This window comes from Peromyscus maniculatus, chromosome 4 (genome assembly GCF_049852395.1).
Source record: "Peromyscus maniculatus bairdii isolate BWxNUB_F1_BW_parent chromosome 4, HU_Pman_BW_mat_3.1, whole genome shotgun sequence".
In the NCBI taxonomy this organism is placed as follows: domain Eukaryota; kingdom Metazoa; phylum Chordata; class Mammalia; order Rodentia; family Cricetidae; genus Peromyscus; species Peromyscus maniculatus.
Genome location: NC_134855.1, coordinates 137,970,649 through 137,994,143, shown reverse-complemented (window position 1 = coordinate 137,994,143; position 23,495 = coordinate 137,970,649). Strand labels below are relative to the sequence as shown.

The window sequence follows — 23,495 nt, the reverse complement described above, 5'->3', positions numbered from 1 at the left end:
GGAAGAAAACGGCAACTATTCCACAAAATGGGGCAGAAGAGAAAACAAGAAATCCAGGGCCTAGCTCTTGCCTCACTTTCCAAGATGCCCCACCTGAGAATTTCAAAAATGGCTTTAATGACTGGTGAGCTGGCCTCCAGTTTTCTCATGATAAACCTAACACAATAATGATGTAAACACTAAAGTCAAGTTTCTATAAATTGTGGCTTGACACAAAGAGCTGGAGTGTCCTGAAAAAAAATGTCAGCAAGTCATCTACTCCCCAAACTCCTGACAACTTAAAGTTGCAGACAAATGACACAACTAAATAACTAAATCTTCCCTAGAGAAGTCAAAGCTGGGCCAGAGAGATGGCTCAATAGGAAAGATCATTCACAGTAGAATCACAGAAGGACCTAAGCTCAAACCCCAGGACCTAAGTTTGACTCCCTAGCACACACATAAAAAGCTGGGCATGGCTGCGCCTACCTGAAACACCAATATTGTAGGGTGGAGACAGTGGATTCTGGAAGCTCACTAGCCAGGCAAATTAGCTGAAATGGCAAGCTTCTGATTCTTAAAAGGCCCTGCCTCAACGGAATAAGGCACAGAGCAATAGGAAAAGACATCAATTTCCTCTTCTGACCTCTGGAAGGGGGTGCACCCACACTCATGCATGCATCACATGGAGAGAGAGCTGCCCATCCCACATTCATCTAGAGGTGAAGCTAGTTACAATCTGCCATAGACAACTTGACTAACACTTGCCTTTGTAGTACTCTATTTTTTATGTATTTATTGTTATATAGGCATTCTGCCTGCAGGTACGTCTGTGTACCAGATATGTACATTGCCCAGAGGCCAGAAAAACACATTAGATCCCCTGGACTGGAGTTCCAGATGGTTGTGAGCCACCATGTGGAGTGCTAAGAATCAAACCCAGGTCCTCTAGAACTTAAGTACACTGTTGCCTCTGTAAGTAAAGTTCTTGTTTCTTTAAATTTAGGAGTCTATGGCCACTCTCTGCTCTACCACAGGGCTGAGGAGTTGCCACACCATATGGCCTGTAATATAGGAAACATTTACTAGCTTGTTTAAAAAAAAATATTGTGACCACTGCTTTAGAAGACATGTACACATGGATGGGGGGGGGGGACAGGAAGATATTGCATTTCTTAAAGATACTCCATTTCTTTTCTTCTTTTTTTCTTTTTCTTTTTGGCTTTTCGACACAGGGCTGCTCTGTGTAACCCTGGCTGTCCCCTGGAACTTGCTCTGTACACCAGTGTAGACCAGGCAAACTCACTGAGATCTGCCTGCCTCTGCCTCCTGAATGCTGGGATTAATGGTGCATGCTATCACGCCCAGCTGATACTCCATTTCTTATAGTGCAGTGTATCTAAGCAATTAAAAGTCCAGTCAACTTCAACAGATAGTACATTCTTCATTCAATTATGAAAAAATATCAGGTTAATGGGCAAGAAAAAGCCATATTTACTTAATCTCTAGCAAAAGGTAAAGGCAGTTTCCTCTATTTTCAGAGTCAGTTTGATATAAAAACAACTAATTAAGTAAGCTCTGATGACAATTTGATGAACTATTTAAATTTAAACTGAAACTTCTAGTAACTGAAGACTAGATCAGAAGTCCCAATATACAGCATTGAAATTATTCACCTAATCTTCATATACTATCACTGGCCAAGAGAACTCTAACAATTAAATTCACTGACCTGTACACACACACACACACACACACACACACACACACACACTTCTGAGGAACAAGCTAATTATCAAATAGTAAAAAAAAAAAAATCACAGTCATACTTTTCAAGAGAGAAAAGTAAAAACAAAAGGACATTTTGTTCAAATGCCATTACTGTTTTTTCAGTGATACAAACTGAGCATTAAAAGATGGTAAAGGGAAGCCGGGCGTTGGTGGCGCACGCCTTTAATCCCAGCACTCGGGAGGCAGAGCCAGGCGGATCTCTGTGAGTTCGAGGCCAGCCTGGGCTACCAAGTGAGCTATAGGAAAGGCGCAAAGCTACACAGAGAAACCCTGTCTCGAAAAACCAAAATAAAAAAAAAAAAAAAAGATGGTAAAGGGAAAGAGATGAAAGAGATATAGTGACCTTTCAAACAAGATCATTTCACACACACAAGGGAAAAAATAATATAAATCAATCTTCTGACGACATGACAAGAAAAATTAAAACTATACCATTTCAGAGACGTGGTTTCCATTTAAGATCAACAAACATTTAATCTGTACCTAAGGCCAGTACTGCATTATACTTAGTGTAGATGCCCCCAAATACAGAAAGCTAGCTGAGTTCCTGTCTTCAAGTTGGTTAGATGGAAAATGAAACAGAACAAGTTAAAGGACATGGAACAAAACAATGAGAGACAAGAGAGTAAAATGGGAAGTACCAAGCAAATTCCAAGGAGGTGTGATCACAGAGGGTCTGTGTGGTCATATAAGACTTCGAAGACAGACTTTACTGGAAACCAGGAAGAGTGAGTTAGACAGCCAAGCAATAGACAGGGGAGAAAAAAATGACATAAGGACAGGTGAAGACAGGAAAGAGCCTTGAGGGGACTCAGACTCAGGGGACTCATACAAACTTAGCAGTGGCTAGTGAAGTTAGGCCAGAAGGCCCTAGGTGGAACTTTGTATGGGCACATCTGACCCATAAAACAGTTCTACAGACCTCTCTTTTTCAATTTGGATTTTCTAAAAAAATTTCCTTCTAAATTTACAAAGTTAAAAATTTAGAGCTGGTTTTTGAGTAATTCAAAGTCCTTCACCATCAGACAGACTAAAAGCTCTAACAAAAACTTTCCATGAGGAGACGAGCCCCACGGCCTCTTTCACAAATACAAAACACTCTTGTGAACTGGTGGGGAACGACTGCTTTTTTCTTCTACACATGCGTTTCTCTGTTTCTCAAAGATCTGCCATAAGGATACATACATTTCTCGGTGACGCTCAGGATGGAAGCCATAGCTCTTGGGTATACAGGTAAATAGTCTGGCTAAGCTATAGCGTTAGACTCTGAGTGTAACACTCTTTTGTTGTTGTTGTTTGTTTGTTTTTTGAGACAGGCTCTCTCTATGTAGCCCAGGCAATCCTGGAACTCACTATATAGACCAAGCTAGCCTCATGAGTCTTAGGATTAAATGCATGAGCCACCACATAGGGCTGGAATGTAAAATTCTTAAAAATTAGGAAAAAAATATTAAGTAAGATAAATAACTTGCATTTTGGCATTTAACACCTTTGCCTCAGAAGATGGAGAAGAAATTAATAACAAACTTTCAAGGGTAATCTTTTGGTTTACCATAAACATCTGTAACTTCTAATTTGCTCACCAGGTGTTGGGGCACACGGATTTAATCCCAGCATTTGGGAGGCATAAGCATGTAAATCTCTGAGTTCAAGGCCAGCCTGGCCTACACACTAAATTTCAGGCCAGTGAGACTTTATCTTTAAAAAAAAATATCCAATTTCTTTATTTCTTCTTCTTTTTAGTTAGGTTGCTTTTTTAAAGGAGATTTTAAATTTTATTTCAAACTTTTAATTTTTACACTTGTATATGTGTGTGGGGGAGGTGTGAACATATTCATGCCATGTCACTCATGTGAAAGTCAGGGGCAACTGGTGGCAGTCAGTTCTCTCCTTCTTCCGTGTAGACTCCAAGAACTGAACTCAGGTCATCAGGCTTGGTGACAAGTATCTTTACCCCCTGATCTATCTCACCGGTCTTTTTTGGTTTCTTTGAGACAGGGTCACATGATATATTCAGGTTTGCCTTCAACTCCTTCTATAGAGAAGGCTGTCTTCAACTCCTGATCTTGACTCCACCTCTAAAGTGATGGGATTATAGGCATGAGTCACCATGCCTGACCTGTTTGCTTAATTCTATGCCTTTATACTCTACAGGATTATTTTAAGGTAAGAACAGTTCCTTTGGGTGTACATGGAGACAAGAATTATGATATACAAAAATATATACAAGTTGAGTGGTTTTTTTCTAATATTTAATTGGTGTGCATGTGTGTGCACATGTATCATGGGGCACACGTGGAGGTCAGAAGACATCTACAAGTGTACACCTCTCCTTCCACTATATAAGTCCCATAGATCAAACTCTGATCAATGAATGGTTTAGTGGCCAGCACCTTTAACCACTGAGCCATCATGCAAGAGCCCCCTTCCCCCCCCCCAAAAAAAGTTTAACAAGGGAAGGAAATATGTCACCATCACCATATTTTAATATCCAACATCTACAGAGTTCAGAAACAAGGCCAAAAAGTATTCAAAATAAAGATACATCTATTAAAAAATTGTGGCAAATCCAAGAGTGGTAGAACACACCTGCAATCTCAGAACTCAAAAAGCTAAGACAGGAGGATTATAAATTTGGGTCAACATAGGCTATATAGAAAGTTCAAGACCAGTCTGGGCTACACAATGAGATGCTATCTCGAAAGACAAACAAAAACCAACTGGCAAATATTACATAACCCTATAAGCCTATCTCTTTTAGTCATATTAATAGAATCTATAAGTAAATGACTAGTGTTCAAAGAACTAACAATAAAATCAGCGTCTATATTTAATAAAGTAACATTTATAAATACTTTATTATGATATTGATAATGACCAGATAGGTATAACTTACCTTGGTACAAAAAGATTTTGTAGGTGTTTTAATATACTTTGAACATATAGATTAGGCTCTTTAGTAACTGGTAATGGAATAGAATCTTTCGGCAACACCAAAGCCATAATCCAATCTGTATATACATCAACACAATATTTTACAGTCTCTCCATCCAATGGAAGGGTCAATCCATAGCAAATTACTTCCATGGTCCATTTTACCTAAGGAAAAGAAAATATTCACAAAAATTATAGATCTTTATCTGTATTTCACTAGACTAATTTAAAATATAACATCTCCTAATACCCAGATGCTTTAAGTTGAAGATACAGTCATCTCAACATACATATCAAATTTACTCTAGACACATACTTTCTATGTATTAGACAGATTCATGTCCTATTTGCCACACAAATTTCAGGAGAAATTAAATTCATTATTTTTAAATATTAAGCCTATGCATGCTTTTATCCTTTCAATTAAGCCTATGCATGCTTTTATCCTTTCAATATTATTACCATTCACTCTGTGAAATGAGTCTTTCAATTTTCTACAGATACCAGAAATATAAAAATAGAAAATGTAGGATTTTTAATCTGCTTAACTTGCATATGTAAATATGTATCATTTAAGAAATCAAATATATAAATTCAATTACATTCCATCTTCAGATTATGCAATAGGAACAAATGACAGGAAGGAAGATGAATCGTTCAACTTATACAACTTGTTTTCTCTGTCAAAAAATCTAACACTAAAATGGACAGACGAGAGCACATACAGGTGAAGAGGGACTGAATGGGTAAGGTCTTAACTAGGCATCCAGCCGCACTTAACCTGACCACCTGAAATACTTATCTGTGCTTCGAGAAATTAGATGCTAAGAGAAAGGAAAAATCTCCCAATTTGGAAAAGAAAATGAAACTATATTTTTATATATTAAAATATATAAAGCTATATATTTTAAGCCTAGAAAGTTGAAGTGAATTCTAGACAAAAATATGGGACAAATTCTAAGCAGACGATCAGTAAACACTTAGCAAAAGGGATGTATGATCACTGAAAACAAGGCTGCTCAAAAAGACCACATCAAGCCAGATAAACTTCATTCCTTTACTAACAGTCTTATTTTGAAGAGAGCAACAACTGTATAATCATTGCAGTTAAAACAGTACCTTCATAAATGTCACCACAATAACCCTGGCATAACAGGGTAAACTGGCCTGATTTTATACATCAGAAAAATAAATTTAGCATGTTTAAGTAATTCAGCCCACCACTGGTTTATAAATAGTGAAGCTGAAGACGAACCTCGTCTCCCAATGATAAACACGAACCCAGTTTTCCAACCACAGTTTTGAAGTATCTCATCAATCCATTAACAGGTGTTTCTGGCATAGGGGTATACAATGGGCTGCAGGATGGCCAGATTTATAAGTGGCCAAAATACCACTCAAGACAGTAACAGGATGAAGGTTCTGAAATTATTTAGGGAAATGATGCCCCTGGCTTACCAAAGGCCATACCAAATTCTAGTTGTCTGCTGTTTTGTGGTGTAGGGATTAAAGCCAGGGCCCTAAGCACAGCAGGGAAGGACTCTACTCCCGAGCTATACCACCAGCCTACCTTGCCAAAATTTTTATTTAGGTGACTGGTGCTGCATGCCTGTAACCCCAGCACTCATGATGCTAAAGCAGGGAGATCTCAAGCTCAAGGCAGCCTGAGCTACACACTGAGTCCAAGATAGCCTGAACTAAACAGAAAGATCCTATCTAAAAAAAATAATAATAATAAATAATAATGGGCAATCATATGTAAACATCATGAAGACAAAAAGGAAAGTCAGCTTGCGAGACAGAATTCAGGATTCAAAAATACTTTAAAGGCTTGATAAATTTGAATCTGATGAGATAAATAGATATATGGAGGTACAGGATAGGTGGAACTGGAAAAGGATCTTGCTAGATGGCCCTGGCTATCTGACACTCAGGATCCTCTTGCCTAAGCCTGCCAAAGGCTGAGACTTCAGGTGCATGCCATTATACCAAGCTTATATTAAATGTCTTTGGCTCAAAAACAACTACAAAAGGCTAAAGGTAGGCAATTTATGGTTAGTAGTGATAAATACTGAAGAAAACTGTAACCATGGTGAAACTGTGACAAATTCAGAGCAGAGAGTGTTGGATGTTAAGCCACATACAAGAACAAAGTGTGGACGTGTTCAGATATACATGGGCATATGCGTGTGTGCCTATGTCTGCATGTAGAAGCCAAAGGTGTAGCACGAATCTTAAAAGGTCTTATTAATAAAAACAAACCCAGTGCCAGTTATTGGGGTGAATGCTGGAAGATCATAGAAGCAGAACAAGCCACAGCTAACCTCACCTCGCCAATTCTTCAGCTGATCCTGTGTCCTCAGACTGGAAGCCTGAGTCCTCCTCCAGAATGAATCTCAGCTGAACTGCTGCTCAAAACCTAAAAGCTTAACCAGGCTCTAGTTCCTGGTCCTTACACCTTATATACCTTTCTGCTTCCTGTCATCACTTCCTAGGAATAAAGGCGTGTGTCACCATGCCTGACTGTTTCCAGTGTGGCTTTGAACTCACAGAGATCTGGATGGATCTTTGCCTTCGGAAATGCTAGGATTAAAGGTGTGTGTGCCACCACTTTCTGGCCTCTATATCTAATGGCTTTCTGTTCTCTGACCCCAGATAAGTTTATTAGCGTGCACAATATATTGGGGAACACAATATCACCATACAGAGGTCTGCATCAGCTGTTACTGCTCAGGTGCTGTCCACCTTGTTTGTTGAGACAAGGTGTGTCACTGACCTGGGGCTTGCCTTTAGCTTAGGTTGGCTGGCCAGTGAGCCCCAGGAACCCTCCTGTCTCTTCATCCCCAGTGCTGGAATGAAAGTGATTGAAGTTCATGCCACTATGATGGGTTTTTTTGGTTGTTTGTATTTACCCCACCCCCAACCCCAGCCTGGCAGGGTCCCACTATGTAGCCCTGGCTGGCCTAGAACTTTCTATGTAAACCAGACTGGCCTCAAACTCAAAGATCTGCAAGCCTCTGCCTCTGGCATGCTGGAATTAAAATTAAAAGTGTGTGCCACCATACCCAGCTTGCATGGGTTCTAAGAATTAAACTTAGATCTCTATGCTCCATAGCAAGCACTTTACCAACTAAGATCTCAAGTTCAAGGCAGTCTGAGCTACACAGTCATCTCCCCAGCCTGAGAAAGGAATCTTAAAAGGAGCTACAGGTTCCTAATAATTAGATGAAAGAAAAAAGACAAGTTATCTTTGGCAATAATGTCAAAGTAGTTTAAAGGGAAAGTACCCATGATGGCTCAGTGGGTAAAACCATCTGCTGCTCATCTATAGCCTGAGTTTGATTCTGAGGACCAAAAGTGGGAGAACTGACTTCCAAAAGCTGTCCTCTAATCTCCACATGGTCACCAAGGCACACATGTCCCCTTGCCCCCCATGCCGACCCTCACAATAATAAATAAAATTTGAAAAACAGTACCTTCTCATCATCTCCTGAAGGTAGTAAAGATAATAACTGAGGGCTACACTAGATCACTTTCTATCTATCTACATGACATTTCATCTAAGGCAGCAAGGGATCATAACTAAAGTCAGAGCAGAGTGTCAAGGCTTATGAGGGTCCTCAGAGGAAGCTAGGGTACTCTAATGAGAAAACTACAAAGACTGAAGGATTTCAATCTTTGGCCATCGGAGGATAAACAACCTACCTCTGGAGCTGAAGGCTTCAGTTTCAGCTAAGTCTGATATTCCATGAATGATCAAAAGTAAGAAGAGCTAGGTAGGCATGCTGCCTCATACCTGTAATCCCAACACTTGAGAGGCTGAGACTGGAGAATGACTGTAAGGGGGGACGGGGGTGAGGGGGAGGGTGTAAGCAAGCCTGTGGAGCATCTGGGGTGGTGCCACATCTGGGCTGGTGATTCTGGGTTCTGTAAGGAATCAGGCAGAGCTAGCCACAATGAGCTAGCCAGTAAGCAGCATTCTTCCATGGACTCTGCATCAGTTCCTGCCTCCAGGTTCCTGTACTATTTGAGTTCCTGCCTTGGTTTTCCTCAGTGGACTGTGGCGCTGGATACACAAAACAAACTCTTTCCTCCCCAGGCTGTTTTTGGTCATGGTGTTTCATCACAAGAATAATATCCCTAACCAGCAGGGATTTCAAACAGAAACAGACATCTGAAGACTGAGCCTAGTGCTTAAGGGTCTGACACATGAATCTCTGTCCTGACTACTTAGCTCACATGGAGAACTAGGTGTAGCCAAATGAGAAGTGTCAGCAGCAAAAAGGTACAACCCTTCTTTATATCTTCCATAGGCCCCAAGCCCTAACACACAACCCAAATGAGATAAAAGCTAGAACTCTCACTACATCAGGCAGCAATCCATTAAAAAGTCAGCATAGTAATAGTGCATACTGCTCCTGCAGAGAACCCAAGTTTGATTCCCATCAACCATGTCCTATTTAGCTCACAACTGCCCCTAACTCCAGGTGCAGAGGGATCCAACAGCACTGGCTTCCACAGGCACCTGCATTCATGTGCACATACTCACACACAGACTTACGTACATATACAAAATTAAAAATAATAAATAAAATAAAAAAATAAACCTTTGTTAAAATGTAACATGTGCCAGATGGCGGTGGCACATGCCTTTAATCCCAGCACTCGGGAGGCAGAGTCAGGCGGATCTCTGTGAGTTCAAGGCCTACAGAGTGAGATCCAGGACAGGCACCAAAACTACACAAAGAAACCCTATCTCGAAAAACTAAATAATAATAATAATAATAATAATAATAATAATAAAACAATTTTAACTATTACTTTTTAAAAGGTCAACACTAAATACAATTTTTAGTGAACAATTCCTATTTTCTTTATACAACAGAAGGAAATGAAGAAACACTTACTTCTTTGTCAGTTTTTAACAAACTCTCACTACCAGCCGCTGAAGAGGTACCTAATGCCTGCCCCAGAGGACGGACCACTGCATTGGCCACCTCTCTCCCAACACTCTCTGGATAGCTGTGTAGCACACTGGTATGGCCTTGATCATTCTGAATCACCAAATGCAGTGACCGCCACTCAGAGTACATTGTGCCACTAAAGTACTATCCAAACGGCACCTGGAAAGACAAAACAGACATGCATGTCAAATTATGCTTATTGCTAATACAAAAAAAAAATTTATACTAGGCAACATAATAAAATGGACTACAAGACACTGATTCTAAAAAAAACCATTGTTTCAGAAAAATAAAAAAATGTATCTAGAGGGGCTGAAGAGATGGCTCAGAGGTTAGGAGGGCTTACTGCTCTTCTAGAGGACCTGAGTTCAATTCTCAGCACCTGTATCAGGTGGCTCACTTCCTGGACTCCAGTTCAAGGAAATCCAATGTCCTCTTCTGGCCTCTACAAGCACCTGCATTCCCATGTACATACCTCACAAAGACACACACAAGCATGTATAATTAAATATAAATAAATTGTAAAACATATCTAAATGTTTTGAGCTATTGTGAGATCAGGTGACAAGATGGACCCTGAAAGGTAATTGTATGAGCACCTAGACTACAGAGCCACTCTGCTTCTGAGTGAATTCAAGGCCAGCCTAGGCAATCTAGTAAGACCCTGTCTTACTGAGAATATACACCAGTGACAGAAGACTTGCCTGTAATGCTCAAGGCCCTAGATTCAAAACATTAGTACTGGAAAGAAAAGCAACACAAAAGCCCTCAGAAGCCCTGTAGCAAACCTGAGGAAGAGGCCATTGTGCAAAGAAATGGAAAGATAAGATCCAGAAGCCCCATAGGTGAAGACTTCTCCCCTTCCACAGTCCTAAGAAAGAAAACAAATGGGAGCGCACTAAGGGGCTAAGGGAGATTATGTGCACACAGTCTCTCAGGTTTCCCTTCAATGATCTTCACAAACACACATCTACTTCCACAAATACTGTAAGAAAGCCTGTCTTTCAGATGTGCAGTTGGGTGGGCATCGTCTATTCAGAAGACACCCATGGTGTCGTCACCCATCCCGCTGCCTCTTACAATCTTCCCACCTCCTCTTCTGCACGGCTCCTAGATCCCTGAGGGGAGGGGTTTGATGAAGACATACCATTTTGAACTGAGTGTTCCAAAACTCACTCTCTACACATTGTGCAGTGGTGGGTCTCTATCCAACTGACAACAGCTTGTAAAGAAAAAATTAGTTTTCTCCAATGCAGTCTCACTGGGTATATAAACTACACTTAAGGGGAGGCCCAACGTCCAACACAAAAACAAAGCCAATGACATCTGTGTGGACTGTTTTGGTCTCATATTGCTTTGTCTGGCATTTCTTATCTTACTGGTCTTTTGCTTGTATATTACAATTTTGGATATTGTGTTTTTATGGGTTTCATTTGTGTATCTGTATGTTTCTTACTTTCTCATTTTGTTTTGGATTTTTTTATTTTGATTGGTCTCCCCCATCCTTTTTTTCCCCCTTTTTGGGTTTTTTGATACAGGGTCTATCTGTGTAGTTCTGACTGTCCTAGAACTATGTAGTCCAGGCTGGCCTCGAACTCACAGAGATCCGCCTGGCTCTGCCTCCCGAGTGCTTGGATTAAAGGTATACGCCACCACCACCCGGCGCCTGCTCATTTTCTAAAGAGAAAAAAAAAGGTGTAGAGTTAGATGGGTGGGGAGGTGAGGAGGATCTGAAAGGAGATGGTGGAGGGGAAACTATGATCAGAATATATTATATGAATTTTCAATTTAAAAAAATACATTCTTATGTCATTAAACTGAACTAATATTTTCTTTGTCACGCACTTTGCCAAAGACATGATTTAATTTCAGTAGCTTTACAGGATATTTTAAAACTGCAAAGAAAATCTCCCCATCATTCATATTAAAATTTTTATTGGCTATTCTATGTATCTGTCCTTTTATGTAAAATTTATGGACTTTTTCTAATTAAAAAAAAATTAAAACTTGCTAGAAATCTAATTGAAATTGCCTACACACTATGCTGGGGATCAAACCAGGGGCTTTGCACATGTTAGGCAACTCTTCCACCACTGAGTCACAACTCTAGTCCTTGAACTTGCTCAGACCATTTTGTTTGCCAGTGTCCCACAATCCCTGCCTCCATTCTACAGCTTCAAAGGACTACTGTTCACTGCTTGAGCCCACCAATTCTACCATACTCTGTAAAACTGGTTTTTTGCTACTTCTACTGACTGATAATTTTGACCCACCTTGTAAAGTTTCATCCTTCAAAGCTCAGCTCAGATACCATCCTTTTGCTAAAAATTTTACTCCTACAACCAGCTCCTCCCCATTCTGAGTGCCTATTAGTCTGTTTACAGAACTTCACATTCAAATACTCAATACTTGTGTATAAGTTCTCCACCCACGCAACTTCAGTCTTCAGTAGAAACTTCAACTCCTAACATACAGTGGGATATTTGAGAATGCCAAGGTTTGCTGTACCAGTGGGGAAAGAGGTGAGTGGGTATTCCATCTATTTTACTAAAGTATGCCCAAAGATTTTTATTTATTTATTTATTTATATTTTATGTATGAGTGCTCTGCATGTGTAACTGCATGACAAAAGAGGGCATCATATCCTATTATAGATGGCTGTGAGCCACCATGTGGTTGCTGGGAATTGAACTCAGGACCTCTGGAAGAGCAGCCAGTGCTTTTAACCATTGAGCCATCTCTCCATCCCCCCAAATTTTTATACTGTCATATACAAATAAGTGAAAATGTTTGTTTCAAGCTAAGTTATTAGTAAAACTACATCAGTCTCCAAATGTCAAAAAATAGTTAAAATTTAAATTGATATTATAAATTATTATTAAAGGGAACAAAAGTTTTAAGAAGACAACTTTTTATTTAAAAAAAGTTACACTGGCTATCAAATCCAATTACACATAAGAATTATCCATGACACTTTGGCTGGAAAATGCAGTTTCCTGGGCCTCAACTTTAGAAATTCTGATTCCATAGGTTTTAGGCTAGAGCATGGGGACATTTATTATTATTATTATTATTATTATTATAGATTTATTTATCATTATTTTATGCACATGGTTGTTTTGCCTATAGGTCTGTCTGTTCACCTAGTGCATGCAATGCCCATAGAGGCCAGAAGGAGGCGTCAGATTCTCTGGAACTAGAATTACAAACAGTTATTAGCAGCAACACTGTGGTGGTAGGAACTGAACCCAGGTCCTCTACAAAAGAAACAAGTGCTCTTAACCTGAGCCATCTCTCCTGTCCCTAAAAAGTTACTTGTCCCCTATGTCTGAGTATCCTTACCTGTAAAAAGGAATAGTCATGGGAGAATAGCCTGCTTCACTGGTGTTGCAAGAATTAAAGAATCATATACATGTTATATTAGAGATTTTTCCTAGTTAATAGTAAAGAACCAGTAAATGATAGTTATTAAGTGGAGAAAACCATATATTATGATAACAACTAAGGAAACATGTATAACTCCAGATTAGAAATATGAAAGACAAATGAAGGTAGTACTATTAGTACAATTTCATGCAATAAATTTATACTAATATTCATTTCAAAGAATTGATAAAAATGTCAGCATCCTGATTACTTGTGACCATTCAGTCACTGGCGGAAATCACCAAGTTGACTCATTCAATAGTTATTTACCATCTATTACATACAATGAACCATGATAACACCATTTAAATGACTAAGAGATGTGGTTCCTGTTTTCAATTAGGTTACAGTTTAACATACAATAACTATGATGCAAATTTTAACATTCAGGTGCTAAATGGAAAAAATTATAAGCAACTATAGAAATTCAGGGGAAAGATTACTTTTGATTCAAGAGAGTGAACGAAAACAGGGTAGATTTGAGGTAAAAGAATGATATGGGCATATAAATTGGACATTGATTACAAGAAAACTCGGTGGATAGGATGAGAGTAAAAAAGAGCAATCATAAAGGACAAGACGTAAAAACAGGGAGCAGAGTACAATGGCAGACACCTGTAATTCCAACACTTCAAAGGCCAAGGCAAAGACTGCAAGTTCAAAGCTACCATAGGCTACACAGTAAGGTTCTTTTGTTAAAAACTAAAAAAGAAAAACAAAAAGTAAACAGGACCAGAGAGATGGCTCAGCAGTTAAAAATGCTGCTCTTCCAGGGACCTGAGTTCAAACACCAACACCCACATCAGGTGGGTCACAACTGCCTCTGCCCTCCCTGGGTACCTGGCACACCTATGGCACACTATATAACACAGACACAGACACACAGACACACACACACATTTTTTTCTGTTTTAAAACAAATTCACATCAGGAACAAGATGCTCAGAGTGGAAGGGGTTCTGTTGTAGAAGGTAACAGGATTTTTTGTTTGTTTTTGTTTTCAAGATAGGGTTTCTCTGTGTGTCCCTGGCTGTCCTGGAACTAACTCTGTAGTGAATATTGGCCTCAAACTCAGAGATATGACTGCCCCTGCCTCCTGAGTACTGGGATTAAAGGCGTGTGCCACCACCACAGACCAGGATTTTTTTTTTTAAAGGACAGATTGGTGGTGCATGCCTTTAATTTCAGCACTAGGGAGATGGAGGCTGACCTATCTTTGTAAATTCAGGCCAGCCTGGTCTACATGATGAGTTCCAGGCTAGAAGTGAGACCCTGCCTAAAAAAAAAAAAAAAAAAATTAAGTAAGCAATGCCCAATTTTGAAGGACTTTAAGCTAGAATTGGAGATTTATAATTAAATAAAAACTGGAGGTAAGGCCCTCGAGATGACTCAGCAAGGCACTTCCTATGAAGACTGAGCAAGTTCAATCATAAGATCCACACAGGGAAAGGAAAGAACAGACTCCTGCAAATTGTCTTCTAACCAAATTGCACAATGGCGTACACTCACTCAGTTAAAAAATAAAAACAAAAAACTGGGGTCAGACTATGTCCACATGAACTAAAACTTTCCAACAAGAGAAAAGTACAAGTACATCCAACTGCAGACATGGGATTCAGAAAATTAAACCAGAAGCCACCCTCCAAAGATATACCCTGGGGGCCCCTTCTGAAACATCACCAGTCATTCATGTACAGTGTTCTAGAAGAATTCTACACACCTATCTATCAGAACCAGTGAATGTATACAGGGCCTGAACAGCCATCTGGGAAGCAGTCAATGAATCCACTTGCTGAATACCAATAGAGATATTCCAGGGGTTCAAGCCTGTCATGTCCCTTTATACAGGATTAGACATGATTGGAGTGTGCAGCTGTGGGGAGTTGTGCTGGTAGATAGAAGGGCATCAAGTGGGCCAAAAGTCTATAACTTGCTCCCTTCTCCAACTCCCTCCTATCCAGTTAAGTTTACTTTACCTCAGGAATGATGCGACAGGAACTGAACTTCCATAAAGTAATTTGATGGAAGTGTCCAAGACAGGCAGGAGATCAGCAAACTTCAATGTTACTAATATACTGGGCAGGACAGTCGCCATAGCTCATGAAACAATGAACGTAACTGAAGACAGATGATAACCTCCTCCTATAGGCTATCTCCTATCAACCTCAGCTGCTAGCAGACCTGTCTCTACCTTCAGTGTTCTAGAAGCAAACACTATGGGAAGAAAATAAGGTGCACCCTGTGGATCCCTAGTTTCCTCCCCAACTCCATATGGATCCTTTTCCAAGCATCTTCTCTAAAGGTTGTCATCTTATGACTTTGTGCTCCTTACCAGCTCACAGTTTATAAACACTGCACAGTAACAATGTAAGTCCAGTCTAAATGACAATAACCAAAACAATCAATACAGTGGTGACCCACAAAGACCACAACCGAGTATTAGTCACCTCAACTGACTCAAGCAATAGCCACATGTATTCTATACAGCAAACACTGTGAGTTCCACAATAATAAAACTATTCCCAAGGAGCTTCAAATCAAACAATAAAGAACAATTGTTTGCAAACTTTCTGAAGTAAATCCAGACATCAGTTATGTCACTGAGCAAATACTATTAAACACCTGTATGCATCAGTTTGTCCTAGGATTTAGGTATGCAGATGTAAACAGAACACAATGGCTGTCCAAGACAAAGTTTTATAATGATGACGACAGAAATCAATGAGACATCATCATACAACAGCATTTAATATGACCAATGATGTGATCAGCTGTAAGGCAGCAGATTAGAACTACCAGAGATCTTGACTTGATAATAATGTGCCTTTGTGTAACTGTAATTGACCAATTCCCAAAAGAACTTTCACATGATACTTCATTTTATTCCAACAACTACCCTAGATGCTTAAATTAGAAGATCCACTAGCCATTAAAAAGCAGACAAAGTAAGATTATGACTTGCTCAGGGTCATATTAAGTAACTGCAATGTTAGGACAAGAAAATCTACCTCTTGCCTCAAGGTCCAACGCTTCTAACTCTGTGACTCACCATATGACCTTGGACAAGTCACTTTACATTTATTTTTTGGTCTCCCTGTCTCACTGTGTGCCTATCTAAAGTGCCTATAAGTGCCTATCTAAAGTAACTAGGCAGAAGGATCAAATAAAGCAACCTAAGTCAACACACTTCTGGACATACAAATAAAGGTACATGTTAAGCTATGCCTGTTTCTCTGGAGAAAAACAGGGTACAGGGAGGGTACCAGTGTGCTGAGTAAATAGTTACTGGACAGAAGCACCACATTTCTTAATTCTGTTGCGGTCTCAATGATTCCACAAGGCAAACATCCATCAAGCTGGCACTTTAAAAAAAAGGAATGGACTCACCTATGCACCAGAATGTAACCGCTAAGGATCCTATCAAGCAGCTGAATTACAAGAGAGAGACAAGTTCTGCCTGCATTTCTTCCCAAAGATGAAAACAGATGGGTTTTGCTAGTCTATGAAAGAAAATGTGAATACATTGCCTGCTAACAGCCAGCATCCTTAACAACCATCATCTGTCTCTAGCCTGATAGTCCCAGTGTCATATGTACTGGCACGGGTAACTATAAATTTAGAGCTCAGTTCCTTTATTGCATTTAAAGTGTTTAGTAAGCACATAGAACTAGTAAACAGTGTATTGGACCGATCAGACATGACAGATACTTCTACTTCACAAGGATGCTTAAGATACTATATTTTTATTTTTATTACAATTCTAACTATAGAACTTCTTAAGGACAGAAGCTATGTCTTATACTCAGTACCTCCAGTTTATACAACAAAATGCATATCACATACTAAACATTCCCTACAGTTCTAATTGGTTAACTTAAAATACAGCAGATAACTGTCCACTTTTCCCATCCCCAATTTTCTCTCAACAAAAAGAGCATCTCACATGAGGGACAACAGAGATGATATGGAAGACGACACTGAGTCTAGTGGGAGAAGGCCCATTTTTCAGTTCTGGGTGTGCCAGGAGATCACCATAGAGCTATAGGCATGATAATTTATCTATAAAAAGTTAAAATTAAACTATGCAGACATTAATTTTAAAACTTCATCTTGGGAGAGGGAAGTCAGACAGGCTCTCACTATATAACCAGGCTGGCCTCAAAGTTGCCCCAATCCTCCTACTTTAGCTGAGATTACAGGTGTATGCAGAACGTCCAGCTTAAAACTATCTTATACCACAAAAAATGATTCATTCTGTCTAAAAGATCTTTGTCTGTGTCAAGAACATACCAATAGGTACCTCAAATTAGACAGAGTTCCTGCCAAAGTCCTAGGTTATTGTGATTAGAACTACTTCTGATCACTAACTGAGAATGTGAACATTTTCACCCACACACTGGAAGTCAACTAAAGACTTAAAGCTCAAGCTTAAAAAAACTGAGTTTCGGCCAGGCAGTGGTGACACACATCTTTAATCCCAGCACTCTGGAGGCAGAGGCCAGCCTGGTCTATGGAGCAAGTTCCAGGACAGGCTCTAAAGCTACACAGAGAAACCCTGTCTCTGGGAAGAAAAAAAAAAAAACAAAAAACTGAGTTTCTTCCATGTGCCAGGACCAGAATTGGATACTCTGTCCATATCTGATCAGAGAAACAAGGGCAAGTTTCTTGAGCAGCTGAATTTAACACCTTTTGTCCCATCACCTTCTACAGTAGCCTCAGCCTAAAAACCAAGTAAACAGTACATAAGTGAGACGGGAAAACCTCCCCCTAACAGTATTATACTGTAAAAAATTATTTTATGAAACATTTATTTTTATTCAATCTTCACATTTAACTGGGGGAAAAAAATCTCATCTAGGCAGACCTACAATCCCAGCTACTCAGGAAGCTGAGCCAGGAGGATCTTAAATTCAAGGCCTGCTTGGGCTACAGACTAAGTTCAAGGTCAACCCAGGTAGCTTGGTATGACCTTGTTTCAAAGTAAAAAAAAAAATTAAAAAAAAAAAAAAAAAAAGCCAGGTATGGTGGCACATGCTTTTAATCCCTTGGGAGGCAGAGGCAGACAAATCTCAGGACAACCTGATCTATACAGCCATTTCTAGGTCAGCCGGGCTACATATATATAAAATGGGAATGGAGACACAGTGGTAGAGCATTGTGTAGAAGGCCCTGGGTTCAACCCCTAGTATCAACATAAAAAGTGGGGAAGGGGGAATCTTCATTGTCAACAATGCTCTTCATGACCTTCCTATAATATTTAACCTCCTTACTTTTATAAACTTTATATGGCTTCAAGAATAACCAAGAACAAAGGGCTGGAGGCTTGACTCAGTGGTTAAGAGCACTGATTGGCTGTTCTTAAAGGGGACCCAGATTCAATTCCCAGCAACCAAATGGAAGCTCACAACTCTGTAACTTTAGTTTCAGAGGATCTGACACCCTCTTCTGGCCTCTGCAAGCACCAGGCATCCAACTGGTGCACATACATGCATGCAGGCAAAACACCCATACATATAAAAATAAATTCTAAAAAGGGGACCCAAAACAGATGCAATGTGAATTATTGCCTTGACTTCCTTTAAAGTTGGTAAACATGTACAGCAATGGCAGTTCAGACATTATGTAATAAAATTACACCAAGTTTGTCAGTTGCTGATACTAAGGTTTTACGCTGTCTCCCACTGAATGGGATGAACTATAACGGAGAGTTATCCCATCTGCTTGTGTTTATACATACTCACAAGGCAATAGCTTTTAGATGACACTCTTTCAGAGGAGGAAGGAACACATGCAAAACCCTAGTGGCAATAAAAAGTCTCCCACTAGAGAAACAATTGTCTGAGACGAAGTTAAGACTAAAACCCAACCAATGTTTTTGTTTTGTTTTTGTGTGTTGGGTAGGTGGGTGGAGTTTGTTTGTTTGTTTTGAGGCAGGTCTACACTTGCTATGTAGACCAAGCTGGCCAGCCTCCTGAGTGCTGGGATTAAAGGTGTGTGTTACCTCACTCAGATAAACTAATGTTGTTGGAAGAGCCATACATAGTGTCGTGCCATCGATAAGAATTCAACATTTTATTCATCTGCTGAATAAATGAATAAAGCCTAGAGTATCCCTAAGGAAAAAAAGAACAAAACTCCAATGCTAAGAACATCAAGTATCTCTTACAAAAATAGATACAGATGTCTCTGCAGCAGGAGGTCTATCTGTCACATAAAGGGACTAAATTAGTATTGTATTCAAAACAGGTTTGTCGCCCCTACTCAAAGTACTCCAAGAAAACATGGTCCCTGCCTGAAAGCCCATCAAAATCTCAAAGAGCTAGAACTAGGACAGACACACACACACACACACACACACACACACACACACACACACACACACACACAAATCCATGGTAAGCTACACTATGATAGTACCAAAGGCTGATAGGAGAAATGAAGGTAGGCAGGGGCAAGGGGAGGGCCAGAAGGCATCTTGAAGGGAATGTTGAGAGCTAGGCAGCAGACAGAAATGATTATGTGTAAGAGAGAAAGAAGTGTATGTGCTTGGATAGAGTGCTGAGAAAGCATGAAGGATTGTCATGGAGAAAAACCAGTATACGCAAAAGCTCAGAGGCAAGAGAAACCATAACCTCGAGTACTGTATATTAAGGAAAATTGCAAACCAAAAGTTTTTGCAGGAGACTTACACATTTTTTTAAAAGCTCAGCTGACTAAGAATTCATAATTACTTCTCACCCTCAAGGAGGCCCAACCTACCAAAGGGGTGGTAGTCAATGGACCTAAGGACCAGCTCTCGCGTGGCATACAGCTACTATCTTAGCACTCGGGAGGCTGAGGCAGAGAAACAGAGAATTCCAGCAACAGAACGAAGGCACGCTGGGGGGAGGGGAGTGACAATATGAATCTCTACCAATGGAACCCGCACTTTTAACAAGCATCCTCCTGCACACCTAAACTGGAGAGACACTCACGGACCTCTGGGATGAAGATTACCTACATTCACAGTTGCCAAACCTTACAACACCCCAGAACCACTAGGGGCTCTCCAGAAAGATACTGGCATTTGGCTCCCCCACCTGCCCTCTAGGCATGGTGGTTTAACTAGTTTGGGGTGCTGTGGTACTTGGAGTCTTTTCAAAACTCCCCAAAGTGATTTTACCGGGCATCAAAGTTGGAGATCCTATGACCTAATTGTTAAGAACCTGGACTGGACTGTCAAGGCTACTTGAGTTCCAATTACCCAGCTCTATGACCTTGGGCACCGAAGGCGCCCGATCGCTCCGGGCCTCGGTTGCCTGGTCGGTAGAATGGGGTAACAGTCCTGCCGTGCAGGGCAGTGAAGTTCCCCGTCTAGCCTGGGCCTGGCAGACAGCACGCGCTGGCTCAAGGTGGCTGTTTACTCTCCCCCAAGCGTCACCGTGCCCCCCGGCAGCAGCATCCTCCCCGGAGGGGCAGCGACTCCACCAGCCCCACCGCGGACCGCGTCCTCCTCTGAGTTGCCGCCGCCACTCCTGACCCGCCCCCCCGTCCCCAGGCTGCCAGGGGCGCGCGCGGCCGGTCCGACCCTCCAGGGTCCGCACACACCCGGCAGACTGCGCTCCCGCGCCCGGTGCGTCCGCTTCAGCACCTAGAAATGAGCTGGCCACGGCCCGGCTCCGGGAGCACCACCACGGGGCGAGAGGGCCCCCGCCTCAGTGGCCGCCCAGGGTGGGGGGAAAAAAAACCACACAGCGAGAGGGGAGGGTCCGGCCGCGCCGGCCGCCGCGTACCTGAGGCGACGGGCGGGGCCCGCATCGCTGGGCGGGCGCACCGCGGGCCGCACTCGGCCTGCCGCCTCACGCGACCCGCGCCATCGGGCCCGCGCTGCCACCGCCCAGGCCGGCCCTCCTCCGGCGGTCAGTCCGTCCACCCGTCGGTGACTCTCACGGGGCGCCCCGGGGACGACGAAGACCGGTCTCTTGGCCGGCCGGCTGGGCTCCGTTCAAGCAACTTCCGACTGCCAGGGGCGGTGGCGTCAAATAATTCCCCCGCCGAAGGGACCACTGCGCCTGCGCGGCGCGGCTGACCCCCGAGACTTCTGAGGGAACCGAACGGGCGGCGTCAAATAAATCCCGAAGCCAGGAGCCGGAAGCTGCGCGTGCGCAGCCGTCCCAGAGGTCCGCGCGAAGCGCGGCTCTCCACCCCCTCCCTTTCGGACTCCGGTGGAGAAGGAGGAGTGAAGTGACGGGGCAGTTACCTCATCGCGGTGCCGGCTTAGGAGGCGACCTGGCTTCTGCTTGTTCACAGTGCGGAAGAGTTGGGGTCTTCTCTGTGAAAGTCGGCTGCCATTCAGGCTCAAGGAATATCTCGCGTGCCGGCATTGTAGCTCTTCGTTTGCTCAGCCCCTTATTACATGGGCGCAGCATTATGAGCAATGCCCTCGCCAGGCCTGGTGTACGTTAAAAGGATGAATCAGACTTAAGATTCAGAACCTGTCATCACCGAGTTGAATCCGATCTAGGAGATAAGATATTAATAGCGAGCGATACAAGTTTGAGCACCTGCAACGTCCGGTTTCGCGAACAGCACCCCTTTCAATAATTTGGTTTCAAATTCCACGAAGAAAGTAACAGCATTAGAGAGGTACTTCCCGTGTCAGGCTGAAAGGAAGGAGGGGTGGTGAAGTCTTCTTGGAGGGCCTGGCCTTGTTGCTGGCCTTGGAATTCAGAGGTGGAAGGATCAGTATGTCAGGTTGTGCAAAGACATATTTGTGTGGAAAGAGCAGAGAAGATGGTGACTCTCCCCCTCAGAAGAGACTATGGACCACAGTAGGAGTGAAGAAACTGGTGCCCTTGTGGAAGAGATAAAACAAGAATTTCTTCCAGACCACAGCCCCACCTACCCCCATGAAAGTAGCTAAAAGAAGGAAGAGGAGGATGGTGGGTAAGAATGTGCCAGGACAGTGTGTAGATGAAACAATGTAGTTCAATTAAAAATAGTTTTGACCAGTGCTTTAAGAAACTCAGTCATTACTCCAAGCATCTCTCCTTCCCTTTTATACACTACAGAGGCCAAAAAGCAAATCCCCCGGCCCCTTGACAGAGCGTAGCAATGAAACGAAGTCCTAGTCTATAAAGCATAAACCAAAGTTCCGAGAGAGAACCTGGATGTAAAGGAAGTCCTGGAGAAAACTGTGTCCTTCAACTTTCCCCTACTTCATGATTGGAACCATGATTAGCACACAGTACCAGGAGATGTGGCCGTCATTTTGAGACCTTGAAAAAGACTGTACGAAGAAGTATAAACCAAGGCAAGGAAGCCTGCTTCTTTGAGATATACCTAAGTAGATGCACAGCCCCTGGACTACTTTCCTGCTTTAAGGAGAGAGTGGTGGATCTAATTTATACCATTTTCGACCACACTCCTAATACTGTGATTATTGAGTATCTATAGTATATCAGACAGTTATGAATGATAGATTTGAAGAGCAGCAGGCGATAGGAATTGGAAAAGTGACAGGCACAGGGTACTTGGAACCTCTTTAAAGTACATGGGATGTAGCTCAGTTGGTAGAGTGCTTGCTTGGTGTGCATGAAGTCCTGGGTTTGATTCCCAGCACTGCACAAACCATACATGGTGGCATATTTGTCTTTGAACTTGTTACACAGAGTGTTTTAGGCCAGCTTGGGCGACATGAAATCATGACTCAGAAAAAAAAAAAAAAAGAATACTTGGGAAAGTGAAAATATGTCTGCCCCTTCACTTTCTTTAATTCATGGCCAACATTGTTCCTTTAAGGGGAGCTGTGGGGAAGGGGTATTTCTAATACTTTAAATAGGAAAAAGAAGTTGTGTTCAATTCTGACTTGAGGCACCTAAACTTTTTTATCATTTTTATTTCTCCCCAAAGAATTGTAAAAGAGAATAGAAATAAAACAAATAGAAGTTTTAAAACTGGTAATTATCCAGATATAAATAACCTAGTTGTTTTTTCTGGTCAAGTTCAGTTCAGTTTGTAACTGCACTTGTCACAATAGATACAAATTTGAATTGGGATTCTTTCCTACTCTCTAACATTTAATTTATATCATGTTTTAATATTCTTCTTGATTGACACCTAGTATTTGTACATGGTACACATATTTATGAGGTCCAGTGTGACATTTCAATGTGTACATGTATTCACGTAAACAATGGATAATGAACAGATAGAATGCCTTAACTTAGTATCTTGCTGTGGTAAAATATTGGCAAACAGCTTAGAGGAGAAAGCATTTCTTTTACTTCATAATTCCAAGTTACAGTCCACTGCCTGTGGGGAAGTTGAGGCAGCAGGAACTTGAAGCAGCTAGTCACATCAACAGTTGAAAGCAGAGAGAGAATGAATGCATGCATATGTACGTTTACCTCCAGTTCATTC

General features: G+C 41.5%; 1 protein-coding gene across 16 annotated transcripts in view; it reads right to left on the bottom strand.

Annotated features, from left to right (window-relative positions):
- The window catches only part of Ralgapb (Ral GTPase activating protein non-catalytic subunit beta), a 91,236-nt gene extending 69,711 nt beyond the window's left edge, over positions 1-21,525 (bottom strand). For 7 of the 16 annotated variants that reach the window (XM_042276687.2, XM_042276692.2, XM_042276689.2 and 4 more), the window contains exons 1-3: positions 20,867-21,006; positions 9,612-9,827; positions 4,667-4,869 (exon numbers count right to left, since the gene is read on the bottom strand). In XM_042276687.2, coding sequence (XP_042132621.2) covers positions 4,667-4,869; positions 9,612-9,797 — 389 coding nt within the window. In that variant the 5' untranslated portion in view covers positions 9,798-9,827; positions 20,867-21,006. Of the gene's footprint in view, positions 1-4,666; positions 4,870-9,611; positions 9,828-11,268; positions 11,341-19,783; positions 19,931-20,866; positions 21,007-21,333 lie in introns of those variants that run through there. The other 9 variants (XM_076571086.1, XM_076571089.1, XM_076571088.1 and 6 more) reach the window with 7 other exon arrangements.
- Positions 21,526-23,495: the final 1,970 nt, after the last annotated feature.